Raw genomic sequence first — 26,078 nt, forward strand, 5'->3', positions numbered from 1 at the left:
TGTTCAATATTGTTGAAACTTTAATCAGGAAATTCATAATAAATATTACTAAAGCAAGATGCATGCACTTATCAAGAATGTATCCATCCATCCATCCATCTTCCTCTGCTTATCCGGGGCCGGGTCGCGGGGGCAGCAGTCTGAGCAGAGAAGCCCAGACTTCCCTCTCCCTGGACACTTCCTCCAGCTCTTCCGGGGGGACACCGAGGCGTTCCCAGGCCAACCGGGAGACATAGTCTCTCCAACGTGTCCTAGGTCTTCCCCGGGGTCTCCTCCCAGTGGGACGTGCCCGGAACACCTCCCCGGGAAGGCGTCCAGGAGGCATCCGGAACAGATGCCCGAGCCACCTCAGCTGACCCCTCTCGATGTGGAGGAGCAGCGGCTCTACTCTGAGCTCCTCCCGAGTGACCGAGCTTCTCACCCTATCTCTAAGGGATCGGCCAGCCACCCTGCGGAGAAAGCTCATTTCGGTCGCCTGTATCCGGGATCTTGTCCTTTCGGTCATGACCCAAAGCTCATGACCATAGGTGAGAGTAGGAACGTAGATTGACCGGTAAATCGAGAGCTTTGCCTTACGGCTCAGCTCCTTCTTCACCACAACAGACCGGTACATCGACCGCATTACTGCAGAAGCTGCACCGATCCGTCTGTCAATCTCCCGTTCCATCCTTCCCTCACTCCTGAACAAAACCCCAAGATACTTTAACTCCTCCACTTGAGGAAGGATCTCTCCACCAACCTGAAGTGAGTAAGCCACCCTTTTCCGACTGAGGACCATGGCCTCGGATTTGGAGGTGCTGATTTTCATCCCAGCCGCTTCACACTCGGCTGCAAACCGTCCCAGTGCATGCTGAAGGTCCTGGTGTGAAGGGGCCAACACGACAACATCATCCGCAAAAAGCAGAGACAAAATCGTGTGGTCCCCAAACCTGACACCCTCCGGCCCCTGGCTGCGCCTAGAAATTCTGTCCATAAAAACTATGAACAGAACCGGCGACAAAGGGCAGCCCTGCCGGAGTCCAACATGCACCGGGAAGAAGTCTGACTTACTACCGGCAATGCGAACCAAGCTCCTGCTTCGGTCATACAGGGACCGGACAGCCCTTAGCAAAGGACCCCGGACCCCATACTCCCGGAGCACCCTCCACAGGCCGCCGCGAGGGACACAGTCGAATGCCTTCTCCAAATCCAAAAAGCACATGTGGACTGGTTGGGCAAACTCCCATGAACCCTCCAGCACCCTGTAGAGAGTATAGAGCTGGTCCAGTGTTCCACGGCCTGGACGAAAACCGCACTGTTCCTCCTGAATCCGAGGTTCCACTATCGGCCGTATTCTCCTCTCCAGTACCCTGGCATAGACTTTCCCAGGGAGGCTGAGAAGTGTGATCCCCCTGTAGTTGGAACACACCCTCCGGTCCCCCTTCTTAAAAAGAGGGACCACCACCCCGGTCTGCCATCCCAGAGGCACTGTCCCCGACCGTCACGCGATGCTGCAGAGGCGTGTCAGCCAAGACAGCCCCACAACATCCAGAGACTTGAGGTACTCAGGGCGGATCTCATCCACCCCCGGTGCCTTGCCACCGAGGAGTTTCTTGACTACCTCGGTGACCTCAGCTAGGGTGATGGACGAGTCCACCTCTGAGCCCTCAGCCTCTGCTTCCTCAATAGAAGAAGTGACGGCGGGATTGAGGAGATCCTCGAAGTATTCCTTCCACCGTCCGACGACATCCCCAGTTGAGGTCAACAGCTGCCCACCTCCACTGTAAACAGCGTTGGTAGGGCATTGTTTCCCTCTCCTGAGGCGCCGGACAGTTTGCCAGAATCTCTTTGAGGCCAGCCGATAGTCCTTCTCCATGGCCTCACCGAACTCCTCCCAGGCCCGAGTTTTTGCCTCCACAACCACCCGGGCTGCAGTCCGCTTGGCCTGCCGGTACCTGTCAGCTGCCTCAGGAGTCCCACAAGCCAACCAGGCCCGATAGGACTCCTTCTTCAGCTTGACGGCATCCTTTACTTCCGGTGTCCACCACCGGGTTCGGGGATTGCAGCCTCGACAGGCACCGGAGACCTTACGGCCACAGCTCCGAGCAGCCGCTTCGACAATGGAGGTGGAGAACATGGTCCACTCAGACTCAATATCTCCAGCCTCCCTCGGGATCCGGCCGTGGCTCTGCCGGAGGTGGGAGTTGAAGATCTCTCTGACAGGAGACTCGGTCAAACGTTCCCAGCAAACCCTTACAGTACACTTGGGTCTGCCGAGTCTGTCCAGCCTCCTCCCCCGCCATCGTATCCAACTCACCACTAGGTGGTGATCAGTTGACAGCTCCGCTCCTCTCTTCACCCGAGTGTCCAAGACATACGGCCGCAGGTCAGATGAAACAACCACAAAGTCGATCATCGACCTGCGACCTAGGGTGTCCTGGTGCCACGTGCACTGGTGGACACCCTTATGCTTGAACATGGTGTTCGTTATGGACAGACTGTAACTAGCACAGAAGTCCAAATACTGAACACCGCTCGGGTTCAGGTCGGGGGGGGGGCGTTCCTCCCAATCACGCCCCTCCAGGTGCCACTGTCGCTGCCCACGTGAGCGTTGAAGTCCCCCAGTAGAACGACGGAGTCCCCAGTCGGAGCACTTTCCAGCACTCCTCCCAGAGACCCCAAGAAGGCCGGGTACTCTGCACTGCCGTTTGGCCCGTAGGCACACACGACAGTGAGAGACCTATCCCCGACCCGTAGGCGCAGGGAAACGACCCTCTCGTTCACCGGGGTAAACTCCAACACATGGCGGCTGAGCTGGGGGGCTATAAGCAAACCCACACCAGCCCGCCGCCTCTCACCATGGGCAACTCCAGAGTGGTGAAGAGTCCATCCTCTCTCAAGAAGTGTGGTTCCAGAGCCCAAGCCATGCGTAGAGGTGATCCCGACTATCTCTAGTCGGAACCTCTCAACCTCACGCACCATCTCAGGCTCCTTCCCCCGCCAGCGAGGTGATGTTCCACGTCCCTAAGGCTAGTTTCCGTGTCCAGGGATAGGGTCGTCGAGGTCCCCGCCTTCGACTGCCACCCAATCCTCTCTGCACCGGCCCCTTACGTCTCTTCCTGCAGGTGGTGAGCCCATGGGAAGGCGGTCCCACGTCACTCCTTCGGGCTGAGCCCGGCCGGACCCCATGGGGAGAGGCCCGGCCACCAGGCGCTCGCATACGAGCCCCAACCCCGGGCCTGGCTCCAGGGTGGGGCCCCGGCTGCGCCATACCGGGCGACGTCACGGTCCTTGAATGTTTGTCCATCATAAGGGGGGTTTGAACCGCTCTTAGTCAGACTCGTCGCCTAGGACCTGTTTGCCTTGGGAGACCCTACCAGGGGCATATAGCCCCAGACAACATAGCTCCTAGGGTCATTCGGGTACTCAAACCCCTCCACCACGTTAAAGTGGCAGTTCAAGGAGGGACTTATCAAGAATGTAGAAATATGGAAATAATAACTTTTTTAATGAATGTATCTCATTGCAGTCAGTAACAACACAAATCAAACGCAGATAACAAGCGTGCAGAAAATAGAGGAGCAGCATCCTGATGCACATGTGTTTCTCTCTAATGAGGAACAATCAATTAAATACAACATTTACGAATCTTTAGTCTCGAATCAGTGGCTCAAAATCATGATTTCAGGAAACGTCTCAGAGATCAACATTCCTCTAGTCCACATCCTTGCTTCAGTTCTGCTGGTTCCCCGGCCCAAAACTGCACACAGATTCAGACAATCTCCTCCGGCCCAGATCCGGCCCACAGCCGGTAAACGCCTCTTATGTGTTGATGTGGCCCAGATCCGGCCCACACACTGTAAGATCCGGCTGAGACTCGCTGTCCTGTGACCCACAAACTGGCAGTCAAACAATTCAGTTTAAGGGTTTTTATTATTAAATTAACCAATACACTTTAACATAAACATGCATTAACAATGAACAAAAACACTATAATATTAACAACACTTTTAAACCACAAAATAACAAGTAAATTATATTATTAAAAGAAAAACACACAAAAACTAACTTTCACTCTCTTTCACACTAAATAATTAACTTTTGTACAAGTCAAGTATTTAATGCTATAGTGCTTTATACAGTCCAGATGAAAAGCAGCTTTACAGCGATAAACAGGGAAATAATGATCAATGATGCAGAGTTGAGTTCTGCTGTAAAGCGGCTCTAAAAAGACAATAGTGTCATTGATCAGCTGAAGTCAGTTCAGTGTTGATTCAGTTCAATAACTGTGTAAAGTTCATCAAATATGAAATGAGTTTAATTCAGCTGTAAAGCAGTGATGTCATCGTCCAGCTCAGTTCAGTTCTCCTCCAATAGTGTCAGTGGCGTCAGATCAATAATAGTGCTGAATATGAAGTGTCATAAACTAAGCGACAGTAGAAGAACCCAAACTCATCAGGAGACAGAATGGAGAAGAAACCTGAGCAGTTCCTCTGGACACATGGAGGAACATGTGTGATGATGATTCCAGGCGCATCACAAGTCAGATTGTGGACTGATATGATTGAGAGTATTTGATTGAGCTCTTCTGCTGGAAGATTGGGATTGATCAGGCCAGCATTAGGTGTGAGGATCTGAAGCTGGTCATCGGGTCTGTGTGGAGGACTTGTCTGCTTCTCCTGGTCTTTGCTGAGGATCTGTGCCGATGACTTTCGAGTCCACGAGGTCTTCACAGGCGCTGTGTCTCTAGGGCTCGTCTAGTTGTCCTGGTCTCTGCTGACCATGCTTTTATGACGTCTAGACTAGACTACTGTAACTCTTTATATGTTGGATTGGATCATCTCTTCATGGCTTACAGTTAGTCCAGAATGCAGCAGCTCGGCTCCTAACTGGGACTGAAAAGCGTGAGCACATTACCCCAGTTTTAGCCTCGCTCCACTGGCTTCTGTGCGTTTCAGGATTGATTTGAAGATTTTATTGCTTGTTTTGAAGGTTTTGAATGGGTTGCACCTTCTTATTTCTCAGAGCTTTTACACGTGCACTCTCCTGTTAAAGCACTGAGGTCGTCCAATCAGATGTTCCTCGATGTTCTGAGATCCAGGTGAACACATAAAGGTGAGCGAGTCTTCTCAGTGCTGGTCCTAATCTCTGGAAGAGTCGACCGGCTCATATAAGAACAGCTCGGACTGATGACGTTTTTCAGTCGTTGCTTAAGACCCTCCTGTGTTCCTTAGCTTTCATTTCCACTGGAGTTTTGCTACTGTGACACTGTGTGTGTTTTGTGTTTATTTGTGTGTATCCTGACATTGTTAAGCACTTTGGTCAACTGTGGTTGTGTTTAAATGTGCCATACAAACACATGTGAACTGTGAACTCTTGAACTTTGACATTCAGGGCTGCGTTGTGCTGGTTTTAGGCTGCAGGTCCAGCATCTGATCTGGATACGGACCGGAGAACATAATCCAGATCTCGCCATATTAAAACCAGACCATATTTCTCCTGGAGGTGAAAAGCTGTCAGACATCAGATGGAGTCGAGTTTTAGCTTTTACAGCGCTTGCATTATATTATTCTGTCTTTTACTGCAAATGATAATTCATACTCAGAAAGTAGAACTGAAGTGACATTCATTACAAGATGATTAGTAGTTAAAACATTACATAATGTACCAGCATTGTTTTGCATTCTGTGACTTTCAGTCCAATAAAAGACTGAATATATTTCGTCATCGAAGATTTCTTAAAAATAGTGTTAAAATATGGTCTCGTCTCGTTCTCGTGAGCCCAATATCGTGTCTCGTCTCGTTAGATCAGTGTATCGACACACTCCTAGAAGACACTAAATCTCATCTCAGCATTTCAGCATTTACTCTCAACATCAACATTTGACAGATTTATAACATTGGAACAGTTTTGATAAAGTTGGTGGTCAAATGTTCACTCATTAATAAAAATAATTCAGAATAATAATTACGAAACACACACACACACACACACACACACACACACACACTGATGAACATCACAGACCTTCATCTGTGCTTCAGACGTCTATCAGGAGTGTTACTGTGTGCTTGTGCTCCTCTACACACACACACACACACACACACACACACACACACACACACACACACACACACACACACACACACACACACACACACACACACACACACAACCACACACGCACGTTGATGAACATCACAGACCTTCATCTGTGCTTCAGACATCTATCAGGAGTGTTACTGTGTGCTTGTGCTCCTCCACACACACACACACACACACACACACACACACACACACACACACACACACACACACACACACACACACACACACACACACACACACACACACACACACGCGCGTTGATGAACATCACAGACCTTCATCTGTGCTTCAGACATCTATCAGGAGTGTTACTGTGTGCTTGTGCTCCTCTACACACACACACACACACACACACACACACACACACACACACACACACACACACACACACACACACACACACACACACACACGCTGATGAATATCACAGACCTTCATCTGTGCTTCAGACGTCTATCAGGAGTGTTACTGTGTGCTTCAGGGCCGTGCAGAGACCTTTGGAGGGGCAGGTGCTCAAAGTATAAAAGGGGCACATGGAACAAGGCTTTAAACAGCGCGGTGCTCAAAATATCAATACAGTAATATATCGTGACACATTCCTTGCTGATTCGCGTATCGATACGGATGATTCTGTATTGATACGGTAACGGCAGCAAATGCTGTGATGCAGTTTTGTAAAAGAAACAGAACAGATAAGACAATTTTAAGTTTACAAGTTAAAAAAATATATTCTGTCCACCTATTAATAATTAGAAACTGAAGTGTCTTAAGTTGTCCCAACCTGATGGCTTTTTCTTCTCTCTTATACAGAATAATTAAGAACAGCCGTTATAGTAAAAACTATAGTAAACGTTATAGTAAAATCAACGTGGCCCATGTTTCGTACAGTAGAGTATAGTTTTATTTAATGCCATGTCAGCATTTGTGGCTATTTTGATGGCAAAAACTGAATTACAAAAATACAAGAGTTACATTAATATAATAAAAACAAAAACAAAGCAAACAGAAAAAATACAGCAATTTTTTTTTTTACAGCAAATACAACAGATTTTTTACAATAATGTGATACCTGTTCTGGTAAAAACTTACTAAATTCCTTGAGTGAGTATGCTGCCTTTGCTGTTGTTGTTGTTGCTGCTGCTGATACTGGAGTTGATCTGAGAGACTGTAGACATTAAAACAACAAACATATAGGAGATATATTAGCTGATTAAACAATTGTTATGTTACCATGACAAGATGTAAAGTTTGCTGAGAGTGTTTGGAACTGGCTCACTGACCTGCCAAGGCTGACTGCTCCAAGGAAATAAGAGGGAGATGCTCACAGAGGCTGCTGCACACCAAGAGCTGCAGGTAGAGAAAATAAGATACCAGATTCAAAAAAGTAAAATTATCTGAGAAAAAAAAACATTAATGGGGGATAGGATGATGGTGGCCATGGCAGGGGTAAGAGTGAGACACAAACATCTAAATAGACAGAGGTGTGTGTGCTTGTGTGTCTACAGTACACAATACTGTGATCATGATTTCAAGTTGCATTGTGACTCTGAGATGTAGTTGGATTTTGATTGATTATGTCTAATCAAACATATAAATAAAGAAACTAAAATGTGAATGTGTGTGTTCATTCTGTTGGCACCTACTACAAATCACAGTGTAGCATTAATCCTACCAATAAGTGGAGGATGAGTTGTTGTAGGCTTTTATAACAGAAATTTCCTGTTGGCCATGTCCCTAAAAATGTTAATGACATCATTGTCATTTATTGGAATGTCCTTCTCAATGGCCAACAGAAGAAGGTCAGACAATCTCTCCTCTTTGCAAAGGCTGCGAAGTTTGGTTTTCACCAGCTTCAGTTTTGAGAAGGAACGCTCCACAGTTGCTGTGGACACCGGAAGTGTGCCATATGTCTTCAGCAGCAGAGTCATGTTGGGGAAAACTAGATGTGCATTGTTTTCCTTGACCACTGACAGAATAGAAGACACATTGGCTGGTGGTGGGCATGAGTATGACGTATGGAAGACCTTCAATTCTGTCTGCAATTTGTCTTCATCTTCAATATTGTAGAACTGGCACAGTTTCTTCACAGCTTGGAGTGCTGCTGTTGGAATGCTAGCTGTTTTCCAGTTCTCTGGGACTGTCAGGCAATGGAAGGCATGCAATATTTCCCATTTGGAATTATCTCCTCCTTTAAAGCGTTTCTGAAGCTCTTGTATCATTGTGTCCACAAAAACGTAATACACTTTAACACGGTAGTACTCCAGCAAAGTTGGGAAAGCATGGTCAGTCGTAGCTGATGTGGCAGCAAACTTGAACTTCTCTGGCACTTTCCTCCTCCTAGCTTGACCAGGGACCTCAGATGGAGGATCCAGGCCCACTGATGCAGCCTTCTCTGTAGCCTGTTTATAAATGTTTTCAAACTCTTCTTCTGTTCAACTGTAGGCAAGCCTTTTTAAAACTCCACCAACAATGCTGTATGCTGCAGCCAGGTCCATGTCTTTCTGCTGCAATGCATCAGATGCAACTGCAGTCACCTGGAAAATTGGACAGGTAATCTCCAGACACAAGAAGAACTCAAAATTGATGCTTTTTAGAAGGATCATTGCATCACCGGCTGAGGAGTCTGGGGGATCTTGCTGTGTCATTTCCTCAAGGAACTGCATGACAGATGGGAGGACCTTCACCAGAGTTTTAAGTGCACTCTCTCTACAGGCCCACCGAGTATCTGACAATTTCTTCAGCTCCAGAGGACGCTGATCGGGGTGCTTCCTCTTCTGCATTTCAATAAATGCAGAGTGCCGTTTTGATGAGTTGGCCATAAAAGTGTAAAGTTTTTCAACTAGATTGAAAAAGTTGACAAAACAAATGTTTGACTTCGCACTTTCCACCAATACCAGATTAAGGCAGTGTGCCTGACAGTGCACATACAAAGCCTTTGGATTTTGCCTTAGGATTCTGGACTGCAGTCCCTTATAGTGCCCACTCATGTTTGCAGCCCCATCATAACCTTGACCCCGGATGTTTTCTATTTTCAGGTCATTTTCTTCCAGTAGAGCCAACACAAGATTTTCAAGAGCATCTCCGCTTGTTGAATGCACATTGCACACCTGAATGAATCGCTCCTTTATTTTCATGTTGTGTACATATCTCACAACAAAAGAAACCTGTTCAGTGTGGGACACATCTGTCGTTTCATCCAGAAGTATCGAAAAGATTTTGCTCTCTTGAATTTCTTCTCTGATGACACGTTTTACTGATATGGCCAAAGCTTTGATTAAGTCATTCTGGGTTCTGTTCGAGAGGAGCGAGGCAAGAGGTCTTTTTTGTGTTTGCTGCTTCTCTTTTACAGCATCAAGGTGTAATTTAATTACACTGTCATACTTGCTGAACAACTCCACTAACTCCAAGAAATTCCCTCGATTTTGGCTTGATGAAGTCTCAACATCTCCCCTGAAAGACATGCCCTGTCTTGCCAGGAAAAGAGTAATGGCAATCAGACGAGACAACACTTCTCTGTTCCTCTCCCTCTCTTTGTCTTTTGCAGCTTGTGATTCAAGGTCACCCACTTCAAATGCTGCCTCCAGTAATTTCTTTTTGAATGAGTTCCACCTCACCATACCACACATGTGAGCCTCTGAGGCACAGTGCTCTTTAATTTTTTCTAAAGCCTTCCTCCAGCGATTTAATCCTACAGTTTTCCAGTTAGTGTGACACTTGTATTTTTCATCATTTAAAAAAAGACGGCAGCTGAAGCAAAACATGGCATCAGTGCTAGGAGAATATTCTAGCCATGGGTTGTTCTCATACCACTTCTTCTGAAATGAGCGTCCCTCTACATTCTTTGGAAATGACAGTACTGGTTGGCAGGGTCCAATATTATCACACATTTGGATAAAGGCCTCATCGTACTTTATGTTTAATTGTAGGACGTGGGCAGGGTCAGTTGGGTGTTGTAGTCCAAATAGGTTTGAAAATAGCCTCTCTCTGGCATCTGTCTCCTCCTCCTGGCTTGCTGTTCCCTGCTCTCTTTCTGTCACTCGTGCCTCTACATTTCCCTCTTTCTCACCAGCCTCTTTCTCCTGGCTTGCTTCTTTTTGCACTGTTTCTGTCGCTTGTGCCCCTACATTTCCCTCTTTCTCACCAGCCTCTTTCTCCTGGCTTGCTTCTTTCTGCACTGTTTCTGTCGCTTGTGCCCCTACATTTCCCTCTTTCTCACCAGCCTCTTTCTCCTGGCTTGCTTCTTTCTGCACTGTTTCTGTCGCTTGTGCCCCTACATTTCCCTCTTTCTCACCAGCCTCTTTCTCCTGGCTTGCTTCTTTTTGCACTGTTTCTGTCGCTTGTGCCCCTACATTTCCCTCTTTCTCACCAGCCTCTTTCTCCTGGCTTGCTTCTTTTTGCACTGTTTCTGTCGCTTGTGCCCCTACATTTCCCTCTTTCTCACCAGCCTCTTTCTCCTGGCTTGCTTCTTTCTGCACTGTTTCTGTCGCTTGTGCCCCTACATTTCCCTCTTTCTCACCAGCCTCTTTCTCCTGGCTTGCTTCTTTCTGCACTGTTTCTGTCGCTTGTGCCCCTACATTTCCCTCTTTCTCACCAGCCTCTTTCTCCTGGCTTGCTTCTTTTTGCACTGTTTCTGTCGCTTGTGCCCCTACATTTCCCTCTTTCTCACCAGCCTCTTTCTCCAGGCTTGCTTCTTTCTGCACTGTTTCTGTCGCTTGTGCCCCTACATTTCCCTCTTTCTCACCAGCCTCTTTCTCCTGGCTTGCTTCTTTCTGCACTGTTTCTGTCGCTTGTGCCCCTACATTTCCCTCTTTCTCACCAGCCTCTTTCTCCTGGCTTGCTTCTTTCTGCACTGTTTCTGTCGCTTGTGCCCCTACATTTCCCTCTTTCTCACCAGCCTCTTTCTCCTGGCTTGCTTCTTTCTGCACTGTTTCTGTCGCTTGTGCCTCTACATTTCCCTCTTTCTCACCAGACTCTTTCTCCAGGCTTGCTTCTTTCTGCACTGTTTCTGTCGCTTGTGCCCCTACATTTCCCTCTTTCTCACCAGCCTCTTTCTCCTGGCTTGCTTCTTTTTGCACTGTTTCTGTCGCTTGTGCCCCTACATTTCCCTCTTTCTCACCAGCCTCTTTCTCCAGGCTTGCTTCTTTCTGCACTGTTTCTGTCGCTTGTGCCCCTACATTTCCCTCTTTCTCACCAGCCTCTTTCTCCTGGCTTGCTTCTTTCTGCACTGTTTCTGTCGCTTGTGCCCCTACATTTCCCTCTTTCTCACCAGCCTCTTTCTCCTGGCTTGCTTCTTTCTGCACTGTTTCTGTCGCTTGTGCCCCTACATTTCCCTCTTTCTCACCAGCCTCTTTCTCCAGGCTTGCTTCTTTCTGCACTGTTTCTGTAGCTTGTGCCTCTACATTTCCCTCTTTTTCTTCCTCTATCTCCATCTCCTCATGTGATCTATTACTTTCCACTCTCTGTCCATCTAGGAACAAGGCACAATTTACTATTTCAGCATTAATCTATTATTTTAACCATCACTACTTCTCTTGTACCTAATCAATAAGTCCACCTTAAATATTGATACAAAACATTAAAGAACTGATACACTGGAATATAGTAATTAATATTATTATTACTGTTGTAGTTGTTGTCTAAAATCGAACACCTTTGCAATGTAAACTAATGACAGGCTACATGTGTTATTCTTACCTGTTGTGCTCTTCATAAACCAGCTGGATAGAGATCCACTGCCTTTTGCTGACTCAAGCAGCTCCTTCTTTTTTTGTTTTTTTATCCTCTCTTTGCGAGGCATCTTTGCACTGCAGAACACACACACAAACACAAAAGGAGATTTCACACCTTTTCCTGAAATCTACTAGGGTCACATCTCCTTCACACTGCACTTTGATGTCAGGTCAGGTATATTATTCATTTTTTATGGACATTGATATTTTTACATGTATTTCCACAGAGATATTATTGAGTTTACAGACTATAGTGGTCTTTGCTGTTGTAGAAATAAAATATTTTTTGTCATATTTAAAAAATAATTATATTTTAATCCTGTTCTGAATTGTTTTATTTTTATAATGATAATTCAGAGAATGAGAACATCAGTATAAGCCTTATCAGTGTTGTTGTGATAATTATTTTAAGGCACTCTACATTTTTTTAAATAAATACTGTAATAATAATAATAATTTAGTCAAATGGCATAAAAAAGACAAGACCCCTCGACGCCTGTGAGTGAAACTTTTCTCCCTCAAACAGCAAGCTAACGTAACGTAATTTCTACAGGCTACACACAGCAATATTTACAACATATCTGCATGCTCTCTTCACATCGATCTTGTAAAATAATAATAATAAGTAAATAAACATCAAAATCACTTCACTGGGAATTAATCACCACTTACCAGCTGCTGCGGTCGCGGTGTTGAAGATATCTTCCGGTAATTAAAAAATGCGCGTGCTGCGGCCGTGCGGCGAGGAATAGTCCCGGTCGGATGAGGTTGTCGTCAGGTGAAAGGTCATCATCTGGATCATTTTATTTAAGGCTAAATTATTATTCATACATTTTACTAATATTTAGATTTGGCATAGGCAGGCATTCACAAAAGGGCCTTTAATAAATAAAGAAAATGAGAGGAATTTTTTCTTTGACAAAAGGGCACTTTGGGCACCAAGGGGCAAAGGGGCAGGTGCTCAAGCACCCAACGCCCCCCCCCTCTGCACGTGCCTGAAGAGGAGAGATTTAAAGGAAACGAAAAAGAGACAGATATAACAGTCCATGTTTTAGAAAAGGATTTGGATGCTTGTGAATTTATTCAAGAAAGGCTCACTACCATAAACACATCCAAAGATGCCAACTTCAGGAGTGTGAATTCTGCATGTCTGCAAAATCAGAAAAATGGATATTTCTTGTTTACATGCAAACGTTCTGGAACATGCACACCCCACAGTCGAAAGGCCAAAGGATGTAAGGCCTATGTTTCCTTTAAAAAGAGGACAGACTGGCTCAACAAACTTGTTATAGTTGAAAGGATGTACAGCATTCATTCAGGACATGACCCAACAAGTTCTTCTGAGGGTCAAGAGCTAGTCAAGCATATTCAAGATTTAATATCTCTTGGTGTTAAGCCAGGTACGATTCTCTTAAAATCACACGAACGGTCAAGGGAACAAGGGCATACTGATCTCAACAACCGAGCATATTTTGTTACCCCAAAAGACATTGAAAATATTCGGACATGTATGATGCGAAAAAATCAGCAACACAAGGATGATGCCAATAGTACAACACAACTTCTAGAGGGCGCTTTCAGAGACTGTGTTATTTTCTATCAGCGTTACTGTCCACAAACAGATCTTGTCATAGTTCACAAACACCATCCATGAGAGACAACCTTCAAGAATATGGAAGAGATATTGTTTTTATGGATGCAACACATGGCGTGGCTTTCCTTTATTTACATCAGTTGTCAGGGACAGTCATGGTCATGGCATACCCATCGCCTTTATCATCTTGGGAAATGAAAATAATATTTTAGTCGAGACATATGTGACACATAAATAACAAATACAATCATGCATGCAGTTTTGACACAGATTTGATCGCCTGTTTGATTATTTCATGAGTTAGCTCATTGACGACAGAACTACGGCTACGCCACATTGCGCGTGATGTGCAAGTACAGTACAACCGCTGTCAGGACAGGAAAGTATAAAGGATCTGCTGATTCAGTTCTACTCAGCCGTCATTGAGTCTGTCTTGTGCGCTTCCATCACTGTCTGGTTTGGTTCAGCTACCAAATCAGACATCAGGAGACTACAACGGACAGTCCGGACTGCGGAGAGGATTATTGGTGCCCCCTGCCAAACCTCCAGGACCTGTACTCTTCCAGAGTGAGGAAGAGAGCAGGTAAAATCATCACAGACTCCACTCACCCTGGACACCTCCTGTTTGAACTGTTACCGTCAAGACGGAGACTCAGATCACTGGCCACAAGAACATCTCGGCACAGGAATAGTTTCTTCCCACAGGCCATTTCCCTCCTGAACAGTTAACACTCCTCCCAAGGCATATGCCTGTAAGTGCAATACTCCCACTGTTTAGTGCAATATCCCACAACTCAGGTGATACTTATATGTAGATTTATTTATTTATAATATTCAAAACACTGTAAATAGGTTCATAATCTGTAAATCTGAAAATGTCTATTCTGACTAAACCCAACTGTGATAGTTTTATTCTCATATATTTATATTTTTATTTTTTATTCTTATAATTTGTAGTATTATGTTTCATGTTGTATTTGTATATGTCCACTGGAAGCCTCAGTACCAAAACAAATTTCTTGTGTGTGCAAGCACACTTGGCAATAAAGCTCTTTCTGATTCTGATTCTGATTCTGATTCAACCGCTGTCAGGACAGGAAAGTTCGTTTTACTGACATTTGTTGACCTTACAACATCCGATCTCCGCAGATAGCCTAACGTTACTGATTCAACATCTCATCTTACCGCAGATAGCCTAACGTTACTGATTCAACATCTCATCTTACCGCAGATAGCCTAACGTTACTGATTCAACATCTCATCTTACCGCAGATAGCCTAACGTTACTGATTCAACATCTCATCTTACCGCAGATAGCCTAACGTTACTGATTCAACATCTCATCTTACCGCAGATAGCCTAACGTTACTGATTCAACATCTCATCTTACCGCAGATAGCCTAACGTTACTGATTCAACATCTCATCTTACCGCAGATAGCCTAACGTTACTGATTCAACATCTCATCTTACCGCAGATAGCCTAACGTTACTGATTCAACATCTCATCTTACCGCAGATAGCCTAACGTTACTGATTCAACATCTCATCTTACCGCAGATAGCCTAACGTTACTGATTCAACATCTCATCTTACCGCAGATAGCCTAACGTTACTGATTCAACATCTCATCTTACCGCAGATAGCCTAACGTTACTGATTCAACATCTCATCTTACCGCAGATAGCCTAACGTTACTGATTCAACATCTCATCTTACCGCAGATAGCCTAACGTTACTGATTCAACATCTCATCTTACCGCAGATAGCCTAACGTTACTGATTCAACATCTCATCTTACCGCAGATAGCCTAACGTTACTGATTCAACATCTCATCTTACCGCAGATAGCCTAACGTTACTGATTCAACATCTCATCTTACCGCAGATAGCCTAACGTTACTGATTCAACATCTCATCTTACCGCAGATAGCCTAACGTTACTGATTCAGGACACGCGCTTTTCTCCGCATCTGACAGAAGTGTCACAAGCTTTCACACAGATCTTTCAAAATAAAAGTAGAATCAGAAAAAAAGAGAATTACGTTGTTGTTTCTTTGACTGGACATATGCGACTCCCTCAAAACGGTCTTGCAACCCACAGTTGAGGAACATGGCATCTATATTTACTCTGCTCCGATCACGGCTGAAGCTCATTCGGCACCCGGACATTTCCGCACTCGTTTGACTTCCGCTGAGGTGACGTTGGAGTGCGCGGCTGAAAACTCTCACGTTTTTTGGAGGTCTTAAAGAGACGGTTCTGTGTTTTAAAAACGCAATTCTTGTCATAAAAGAAAAACAGGAGAGAGAGAGACAGAAACAGCAGTTGTGAGACGGGTGGCCAAGCTTAAGCCAAGGCTGGCCATGGCCATCAAAGCTGTTTATTCCTCTTCATGCAGAGTTTATCTCCTTCATTGATCCTGATGATCTTGATTAGCAGCTTCAGTGTGTTTAATTACAGCTGGAGATAAACTCGCTGGAAGAATCACACATAGTGTAATGTTGATTTAATGACATTACTTTGGATTTTTTGTTGAAATCTCACCAGAGTTTCAACATTAATTGCGAGTGCAAAAGTGATATTGAACCGACATCACTTTGTAACGTTAATTCAACGCATTTAGTGATGATGCATCAACATCGACTCAACACTGTTTCACTGATTGCTTGCTCTCTGAGAAATTAAAACAGTTTCATCAGTGCATACATTTTTTTTATTAAAACTGTTAAAAATGTACAATGTATTTACAGTATTGTTTTAATTGATATGATTATTTCAGGTTTATGTCACATTGCCTTGTTCCACATTTGTAGATCGCTTTGAAAAACTCATCTGCTAAATTACTAAATATAACTATAAACATGATTCTGAGTTTTCAAGCTGAGTTCATTCCTGCCTCCTCGCCTGTGCTTCCACAGTTCAGATATCGATCTACACTGTGTGCAGAATTATTAGGCAAGTGAGTATTTTGACCATATCATCATGTTTATGCATGTTTTCCAACTCCAAGCTGTATAAACTCGAATGCTTATTACATTTCAGCATTTCAGGGGATGTGTTTGTGTGTAATGAGGGAGTGTGTGGCCTAACGAGATCAACACATTATATCAAGCTGTGCATAATTATTAGCAGCTTCTTTTCCTCGGGTAAAATGGGCCAAAAAAGAGATTTAACTGACTCTGAAAAGTCAAAAATTCTTTCAGAAAGTGTTTCAGAGGGATGCAGCACTCATGAAATTACTCAGATATTTCCACTGACTCAGGTGAGGTGGGGTGATGGTATGGGCTGGTGTTATTAAAGATCAGATAGTTGGACCTTTTCGGGTTGAAGATGGACTCAAAATGAACTCAAAACCGACTGCAGTTTTTAGAAGATGCTTTCTTCAAGCAGTGGTACAGGAAAAAGTCTGCATCTTTCAAGAAGACCATGATGTTTATGCAGGACAATGATCCATCAGCATCGAAGTCCTCCACTGTGTGTCGGGCCAGTAAAGGCCTTAAAGATGAACGAATGATGGCATGGCCCCTTCCTCGCCTGATTTAAACCCTACTGAGAACTTGCCCTTCTTAAACGGGAGATTTACAGTGACGGAGAACAGGACGGCTGTCTGAACAGTGTATGGGAGGCTGTGGAGCCGCTGCACAAAAAGCTGATCATCAACAGATCAAGAAACTGACAGACTCATGAAGGAAAGCTTATAAGTGGCGCTGTGGCTTAGTTGGTCAAAGCGCCTGTCTTGTAAACAGGAGATCCTGGGTTCGAATCCCAGCAGTGCCTATGCCACAGGATGTGGGCACGACTCACTTAATCTTTGGGGGCAGTCATGGCCTAATGGTAGCAGAGTTGGACTGGTGACCCAAAGGTTGCTGGTTCAATTCCAGTACCGGCAGGAATATGACTGAGGTGTCCTTGAGCAAGGCACCTAACCCCCAATCGCTCCCCGGGCGCCACTCAAGGCTGCCCGCTGCTCCGGGTGTGTGTATCCACGTTTGCAGTGTGTGTGTGTGTACACTACTCACTACTCTGCTCCTAATGTGTGTGCACTTACTTGGATGGGTTAAATGCAGAGGTCAAATTCCAAGTATGGGTTACCATACTTGGCCATCATGTGTCACTTTCTTTATAACTGTTATTGAAAAGAAGGGTGGCTATATTGGTCACTGATTTTTTTGTCAGAAATGTTTATTTGTAAATTGAGTTTGTTTGTTTATTTTTCTCACTTTAACAGATGAAAAAAAACAAGTGAGATGGGATTTTTTTTTTTTTCATTTTGCTGCATAATAATTCTGCACACTGAGAGTTGCCCAATAATTGTGCACACATAGATTCTCCTAAGAAAGCCAAAACCTCACTTTTACTTCCTTAAATACTCAGGATTGAGGTTCATTAACATTTTGGATTGACGCAAAAAAAAAAAAAAAGACGCGAGTGCTTAACGCAAAAAACAACAACATAATTTACCACTTTATTTACAAAATATTAATCTCTAACGCGCGTTCACGCAACAACGTCTGCTCTCACACGCATGCGTCGTGGTGCTCTCGTGAACGCGCGTCTCTCTCTCTCTCTCTCTCTCTCTCTCTCTCTCTCTCTCTCTCTCTCTCTCTCTCTCGTCACAAATAGAAAGTGAAAGTAAATTCTCCTGTCGCCATTTTAAGCAGGAAAAATAGAAATACGACACGGGAAAAACAGAGGATCAAAGTGTTTATCAAAGTTTAAGAAGGAATATCCGTGTATCTTTATAATGTTAAAGCTGGAGGATTTGAGATCCTGTATCTTGTAAAAGTTTGATCAAGGTGAGTTCATGTGTGACTTCCTCATATTAATATGAATCTCTGGAGGACATTCTAAGTGATTGGTTTGATCAAATCTTTAATTACGGGTTTCTTTCACTTCAAAGTTTCTTTTGTGTTTGGTGATGTCTGTGATTCTTCAGAAGTTTAACAGTATATGTGTAAATATTCTAAATCACAGACAAACGGCTTTTTTAAACCGGATCAGAGTCTGTCGATGCGGGTCGCGGTTTGTTTTCTTTTCACCCGAACATGTTCAATCCGCGTTTCTCGGTGTCCGTTATTTTTCATAAATTATAAATCCAACGACCGACTTGTTTGTGTGTGTGTGTCTGTGCGGTGTAATTATGAGCTTGAGTTAACGCAGTCACGTGATCCTTTTTCTCACACACTCCAGACATGTTCAGCTAAATTAAGAAGGTTGTTTAATTTAATATTGTGTGTGAATGTTTGTTCATTCAGAGTCAGTGGAGGAGATCAAACTCATCAGATTCTCCTGCATCTTCATCATGGCTGATTCACAAGGATCCAGAGATGGAGATTCTTCTCCAGGATGCAGGTACTTTCAACAAACACTGTTAAATATTGTGTCACATCTCAGAAAAAGAGTTACCCACCCCACAGACACACAGATCAAAGAAAGTTTACAGAAAAAAATATATCTTTTACCTATTTTTGCCTGTGTTTTTGTTTTGAAACTAACATGAAATATTAAATAAAAAGATCATAAAGGTTCCTCAAAGTGCTTTAAGATGAAAGGTGAATGTGTTTATATTAATATGGTTCCTCTAATAAAGAATGAACACAGTAATGTAGAGGATTAAACTGAATCTGTTCTCTGTTCCAGTTCAGTCCAGCAGAAGAGCTCAAACCCAGAGTCCAGCTGTGTGTCTGTGAAGAGTAACTGGTCTATGGATCCGCCAGAAGCATTTAATAGTGGAGACACACAGTCTGATCTCAGGTATATAATTTCTATAAAAGTTATGATATTTATTATAGTATGACACTTTTAAATTAGAAGCATGATTAATCTCAGTCAGTCAGTCTAATACTAGCAATGACTTCAAGTAAATGTAAACTGAGATTTTCTCCACCTTTATATAATGCAGTAGGTGTAAAATTGAGTGGATTTTTCTAACCGCTGGTTCAGATTTGTTGAAAGCTTCACAGTGTCTGGTCAGAACAGTGATGTTTCACAGCAAGAGCACCGTTACTAGAGTACAGTAAGCTGGTTTAGCTTTAAAGCTCAGCAACACATTGTTCTCTTTAGTCGGTTGAGTCTTCATCCTCCATTGTGCCTTTGAAAAGAGTCATGTGATCATTGTTGATGTTCACCTGAGTATCAGTTAATCTATAATTCTATTGTTGATTTCAATGTGTTTGTTTGAATTCCTAATTCCTAATATTTTAGGTTTTTTTTCAGTTGCTTTGATTCATTTTTTGAATCATGCTTAACATTGGCAAACCAGTAAGTTAATTTCTCAAAATAATTATAATCAATGTTTGACAGTGCAAAACATCACTGAGTTACAGACGCCAAAGCAAAAGTGTTACAACACTTCCTGGTGTTTCCTAAGACAGAAGATTCCTGTAAAAGTGCACAACAGTTATAAGTCTGTATGTTTTTTATTTTACTTAGTTTTGAAACCAGTTCAGTCCAGCAGAAGAGACAAAAAACAGAGTCCAGCTGTGTGTCTGTGATGAGTAACTGGTCTATGGATCCACCAGAAGCATTTAAGAGTGGAAACACACAGTCTGATCTCAGGTATATCATTTATATAAAAGTTATGCTTATAGTATTTGATTTTTATGAAATTGTTAATATACTGCAGTTTAATCAGTTACAATCCTGTACATTCAGTCTATTAATGATCATCATTGTGCTCTTTTGTAAAGCTCTATGTATTGTATTGTTAATACATTCACACAGTGTAAAAGCTGTCGGTCTGTTACTCAGTTACTGACACAATTACATCAATATCAGTGTGTCTGATTCTTTACACTCTTCAATCTGATTAAAGGTCAAATCTTCCATCCAGACCAGTTAAAAACAAAACTGTGTTCATGCCTGTGATTCAACCACAGGACTTTAATGAAAGCATGTATCCTGGTTTCAGGTAAAATGCAGGACTTTGGTTGTTGATTAATTTTAGGTATTTCAATTCAAATCACACATTACTCCAACACATGATCAATGATTTAAACATTTCAGAAACCTATTGATGTGTACCGTAAATATTTTTTCTGTAATTTATGGTTATTTACTTCTCTGACTTGTGTAATAATGTGTATTTTAATCTTACAGCCATGACTCTAAACCTGCTGAAGTCCTCAACACATTGAGATCAAATCTGAGACAGAAGTTTGAGTGTTTGTATGAGGGAATATCAAAGCAGGGAAACCCAACACTCCTGAATGAGATCTACACAGATCTCTACATCACAGAGAGTGGAAGTGGAGAGATCAATAATGAGCATGAGGTGAGACAGATTGAGACACAGTCCAGGAGAGCAGAAACAGAGGACACACCGATCAAATGCAGTGACATCTTTAGACCTTTACCTGGACAAGACAAACCCATCAGAACTGTGCTGACAAAGGGAGTTGCTGGCATTGGAAAAACAGTCTCTGTGCAGAAGTTCATCCTGGACTGGGCTGAAGGGAAAGAGAATCAGGACGTCCAGCTCATATTTCCACTCGCTTTCAGAGAGCTCAACTTGATGAAGGACAAAACACTCAGTCTTTCAGATCTTCTTCATTGCTTTTTCCCTGAAACCAGAGAAATGGACATATCCAGTGATGAGTATAAAGTGCTGTTGATCTTTGATGGTCTGGATGAGTGTCGTCTGTCTCTGGATCTTCAGAGCGATGTGAGGTTGTGTGATGTGACTGAATCAGCCTCAGTGGACGAGCTGCTGACGAACCTCATTATGGGGAATCTGCTTCCCTCGTCTCTCATCTGGATCACCTCCAGACCAGCAGCAGCGGATCTCGTCCCCTCTGAGTGTGTCGATCGAGTGACAGAGGTACGAGGCTTCAGGGACACACAGAAGCAGGAATACTTCAGGAAGAGAATCAGGGATCAGAGTCTGGCCGACAGGATCATCTCACACCTGGAGTCCTCAAGGAGCCTCTTTATTATGTGCCACATCCCAGTGTTCTGCTGGATCTCAGCCACTGTTCTAGAGAAGATGTGGAGTGAAGCAGAGAGAGGAGAGATTCCCAAGACTCTCACTCAAATGTACACACACTTCCTGCTCATTCAGACCAACATCAAACATGAGAAGGACTATGAGAAGAAAGTGAAAGATGAAGACATGATTGTCAAACTGGGGAAACTGGCGTATCGGCAGCTTGTGAAAGGCAACCTGATCTTCTATGAGGAAGACCTGAGCGAGTGTGGCATTGATGTGACAGAAGCATCAGTTTACTCAGGATTGTGCACTCAGATCTTCAGAGAGGAGTTGGGCTTGTATCAGGGGAAAGTCTTCTGCTTTGTTCATCTGAGCATTCAGGAACATCTAGCAGCTCTATATGTGCATCTCTCCTTTATCAACAATAACATCAATGTGTTTGACCAGATTACCAAACCAACTAATGGAGACACAGTTTCACTGTCTGATCTCCATCAGAGAGCTGTGGATGAGGCTTTACACAGTAAAAATGGGCATCTGGACCTTTTCCTTCGTTTCCTTCTGGGTCTGTCAGTGAAGTCTAATCAGAGTCTCTTACAAGAACTAAAGACACAGACAGCAAACAGCTCTCACAACTATGAGAAAACAGTTGACTATATTAAAGAGAAGATCAGTGAGAATCCCTCTCCAGATAAATACATCAATCTGTTTCACTGTCTGAATGAACTGGGTGATCTTTCTCTAGTGAACGAAGCTAAACCTCATATGAGCTCTGGAGGATTACGTGCTGTGAAACTCTCCTCGTCTCAGTGGTCAGCTTTAGTGTTTGTGTTGTTGTCCTCAGAGAAGACACTGCAGGTGTTTAACCTGAGCAACTTTATTGGAGGCAGAAATGATCGGTAAGTAACACTGAGTGCAATCATTACAGTCTAAAACATTATGAACAAAGAGAAAATCAGAGATCAGAGGTGTTTAGATCACGGGGCACAGACTGATTTCTGGGATATTGTACATAATTTGCGGGTGTTTCTCAAACCGTGGCTGTGTCCTAGTAAGGCTGCATATCTCGACTGCCACGTCATCAAGCGCTTCTGAAGGCCGTCTCAGTTTGAAGGATCTTTTGAAGACAGACTTAATTTTGTGTCTTTAATTCTGCTCATTTTGAAGGATGCATCAAGTGTATCATTCGTGTTCTTCAATCTCCCACAATCCTTTGCACACATTCCAGTTCATGTAGAAGAACTGATGGAGAACGAGTCAGCACTGAGTTTATCTGAGTTCATTATGAAATGTAAGACACAGATAATGTGTTCGGAGATGAAGGCATACATGTTATCTTTTGTTTCTGTGTAAATTAATCACTGAACACTAAACTGACAATAATGTAAGACACTGGGAGACACAGACGGATGTTGTTCACTGTATTGCATTAATAAAAAGATTTCCAAAATTAAGTTTTAATAGCAAGTGGACGTCCGTGGATCCTCCTGATGATGAAAATGACGTCACACGGACGGCCAAAGTAAACTTGATAAAACAGTGAATGTCCTTGATGGCGTTCCTGGTGGCGTTCAGCTCTTCACAGTGGTGTAGCGTATGGGCACGCAGGGTATATTAAACAGGGCTGACAACTCTCAGACATTCAGCGGGAGACTCACGCAATTCACACTTTCCAAACACTCTCACGACACACACACATTTTCTCACGCACAGAAAAATCGCTTTTTGCTATTTTGCTATTTTGCTAAATGTATGTATTTTGCTAAATGTGTACTATATTACATATGTATTATATTTTTACTTATAACATTAAATACAGTTATTATTAAAAAAAAACATATTTAATTTGAGTTATTTTTAAACTTTAAAATTAAGTTATTAATTTTGAATAATACTACCAGCTGATTGTCACGGACAGAGGAGAGAGACAACGGAGTGAAGTGGTAAGTGATGTTTATTCAAACACAGAAGGAGTGGAAGTGGTAGAACACAGACTTGCTGGTGAAACAGAGAACTGGAACGGGTGTTGCGATAGTGGAAAGTCCTTATAGTCCTGAAGGCTGCAGATGATAGGAAGATCGGGCCGGAATCCAGAACCGGATAGTCACAGGTTGCAGACAGATGATCGAGTACTTCTGTTAGGAAGAGTCTAGTGTTTCTCTGACGAGACCAGACACTGAGTGAAGGGATGTGTGGGTTTATATGTGTGTAGTGATGAGCGTGTACAGGTGAAGAGAGTCAGTAATCTGGTGATAACGAGCGGATGGGTGGAGTAAGGTGATCAGGTGTTGATGGTGTGACAGGTGGTACTGGTGGTTCTGTGACACTGATAGGGCTCTCTGTTTGTTTACAGCATTAGGTGAGATTTTTTTTCTTAAGAAAAATTAACGCCTATCTTGTGTACCTAATATTTGTCCAAATGAGTCAATATTGAATCAGATCACAAGAATTGAATTGAAATTGTGAAATTTGTGTCAAGCAATAATAATAAAAAACGTCTACGGTTACGTATGTAACCCTCGTTCCCTGAGTAGGGAACGGAGACGTTACGTCGGATGACGACGAATGGGGTTTCGCTTAGAACACCTATCGACTTCGAGTATTACAAAACGAGCCAATGGCAAAGAAATGCCATGGGTCTGCGGAATTTGCATAGCGTATCTCCGCCTTACCTCGTGGGTATAAAAGGAGGACGCCAGCAACATGCAGATATGTTTCTTCGCTGAGGAGCCAAGACTGAGCTCAGGCGATCCCCGCGGTACAGCGGAAAGTGGCAGGCAGACGTAACGTCTCCGTTCCCTACTCAGGGAACGAGGGTTACATACGTAACCGTAGACGTTCCCTTTCGTTGTCACTCCGAGTTACGTCGGATGACGACGAATGGGGTTACCAGTCTAATCACGCCACCTTCTCAGCTGTCTTCCAGTGCCCTGCGTAAATCGAGATCCCTGTCAGCCTGGACAAAGGACTCCATCTATCACAGGAATACCAAGGTACACTGGGAAGCACATCCCAAGCTTAGGGGAAGTATGCAATTAATGCCAGCCCGGAGGGGGGGGACTTAGAGAATACACATATGACCCGAAGGAAGCATATGGAAAACACTGGGGTGTCCAGCCGCAGGTGGAATATTTCAACCCCAGGGGTGGCAAGGTGGCTTGCCAAGGGAAAGACACATGCTCAGAGAGGCTTACAGTGGAAATACACATGTGGGGGTCGCTCAGAGGAGGGACCATGCACACGGGAGGCACCTAGCCGACGCACAGGCAATAGACACTGGCGCCGACGTCAGGAGTGCTGGAGGAGCTCAGGGCTTTCGGAGAAGCTCACCTGAGGAAAATATCGCACGTATCCAGTCCGTGGAGTGGAATGGCGAGCAAGCGAAGACACCTGAGCGGGTCCGGTACTAGCTGGTTGAAGCGAGTACACGAGAGGACACAGGCTCCACTCGGAGATATAGAATCTGGCGAATGTGTTAGGTGTCGCCCAGCCAGCAGCTCTGCAGATGTCTGTTAGCGAGGCACCATGCGCTAGAGCCCAAGAGGACGCCACACTCCGGGTGGAGTGGGCAGTCACACCAAGGGGGCACGGTCGACCTTGCTGTTGGTATGCCAAAGCAATGGTGTCCACTATCCAGTGAGACAACCTTTGCTTGGAGAGAGCCTTTCCCTTCAGCTTCCCACCATAACAGACAAAGAGCTGGTCTGAGGTCCTGAAACACTGCGTTCTGTCTACATAGGCGCGGAGAGCGCGTACTGGACAGAGCAGTGCCAAGGCTGGGTCTGCCTCCTCCGAGGGCAGCGCTTGCAGGTTCACCACCTGGTCTCGAAAGGGAGTGGTAGAAACCTTTGGGCACGTATCCGGGCCGGGGTCTCAGGATCACGTGAGAGGAAGCCGGCCCAAATTCCAGGCACGCTTCGTCAACGGAGAATGCGTGCAGGTCCCAACCCTCTTGATGGAGGCCAGTGCAACCAGGAGCGCTGTCTTCATAGACAGGAACCTAAGCTCGACTGATTGCAGGGGCTCAAAGGGAGCACTCTTCAGGGCAGTTAGAACCACTGAGAGGTCCCAAGAGGGAACGAGAGGAGGGCGAGGCGGATTTAGTCTCCTCGCTCCTCTCAGGAACCTGATGACCAGGTCGTGCTTCCCCACCGACTTACCTTCGATGAGGTCATGATGTGCGGCAATGGCGGCAACATAGACCTTCAGGGTGGAGGGAGACAGCCTTCGCTCCAACCCCTGTTGAAGGAAGGAAAGCACAACGCTGATCGAGCATCTCCGGGGGTCTTCTCGGTGAGAAGAGCACCAGTTGACGAAGAGGTTCCACTTCAACGCATAGACGTGTCTCGTGGACGACGCTCTAGCGGAAGTGATGGTAGCCACCACCGCTGGTGGTAGGGTACTCAAACCTGCCTCGTCCCATCCAGGAGCCACGCGTGGAGGCTCCAAAGATCGGGACGAGGGTGCCATAGGGTGCCCCGTCCCTGAGAAAGGAGGTCCTTCCTCAGGGGAATCGGCCAAGGAGGTGCTGTCGCGAGGAGTACTAGTTCGGAGAACCAGGTCCGGGCGGGCCAGTACGGCGCGACCAGAATGACCTTCTCCTCGTCCTCCCTGACCTAGCGCAAGGTCTGCGCAAGAAGGCTCACTGGGGGAAACGCATACTTGCGGCCCTGCGGCCAGCTGTGCGCCAGAGCATCCGTGCCGAGCGTGCCCTCGGTCAGGGAATAAGACTGGGCGCAA

General features: G+C 44.6%; 1 protein-coding gene and 1 non-coding gene across 3 annotated transcripts in view; both read left to right on the forward strand.

The window, feature by feature from the left end:
• The first annotated feature begins 17,114 nt into the window (after window positions 1-17,114).
• On the forward strand, window positions 17,115-17,188 carry trnat-ugu (transfer RNA threonine (anticodon UGU)). The gene has a single exon. It is a non-coding gene; the product is annotated as a tRNA-Thr (tRNA).
• Window positions 17,189-17,886: 698 nt separating this feature from the next.
• LOC143730841 (NACHT, LRR and PYD domains-containing protein 3-like) overlaps window positions 17,887-26,078 on the forward strand; it is a 49,470-nt gene continuing 41,278 nt past the window's right edge. The window contains exons 1-6 of one of the 2 annotated variants that reach the window (XM_077221400.1): window positions 17,887-18,207; window positions 18,667-18,763; window positions 19,052-19,165; window positions 19,844-19,969; window positions 20,226-20,321; window positions 20,510-22,237. In XM_077221400.1, the coding sequence (XP_077077515.1) occupies window positions 18,714-18,763; window positions 19,052-19,165; window positions 19,844-19,969; window positions 20,226-20,321; window positions 20,510-22,237 (2,114 nt within the window). In that variant the 5' untranslated portion in view covers window positions 17,887-18,207; window positions 18,667-18,713. The remainder of the gene's footprint in view (window positions 18,208-18,666; window positions 18,764-19,051; window positions 19,166-19,843; window positions 19,970-20,225; window positions 20,322-20,509; window positions 22,238-26,078) is intronic. The other variant, XM_077221401.1, reaches the window with a different exon arrangement.

This window comes from Siphateles boraxobius, unplaced genomic scaffold (genome assembly GCF_051911475.1).
Source record: "Siphateles boraxobius isolate OS27281-9 unplaced genomic scaffold, OSU_SipBor_1 82, whole genome shotgun sequence".
NCBI lineage: Eukaryota > Metazoa > Chordata > Actinopteri > Cypriniformes > Leuciscidae > Siphateles > Siphateles boraxobius.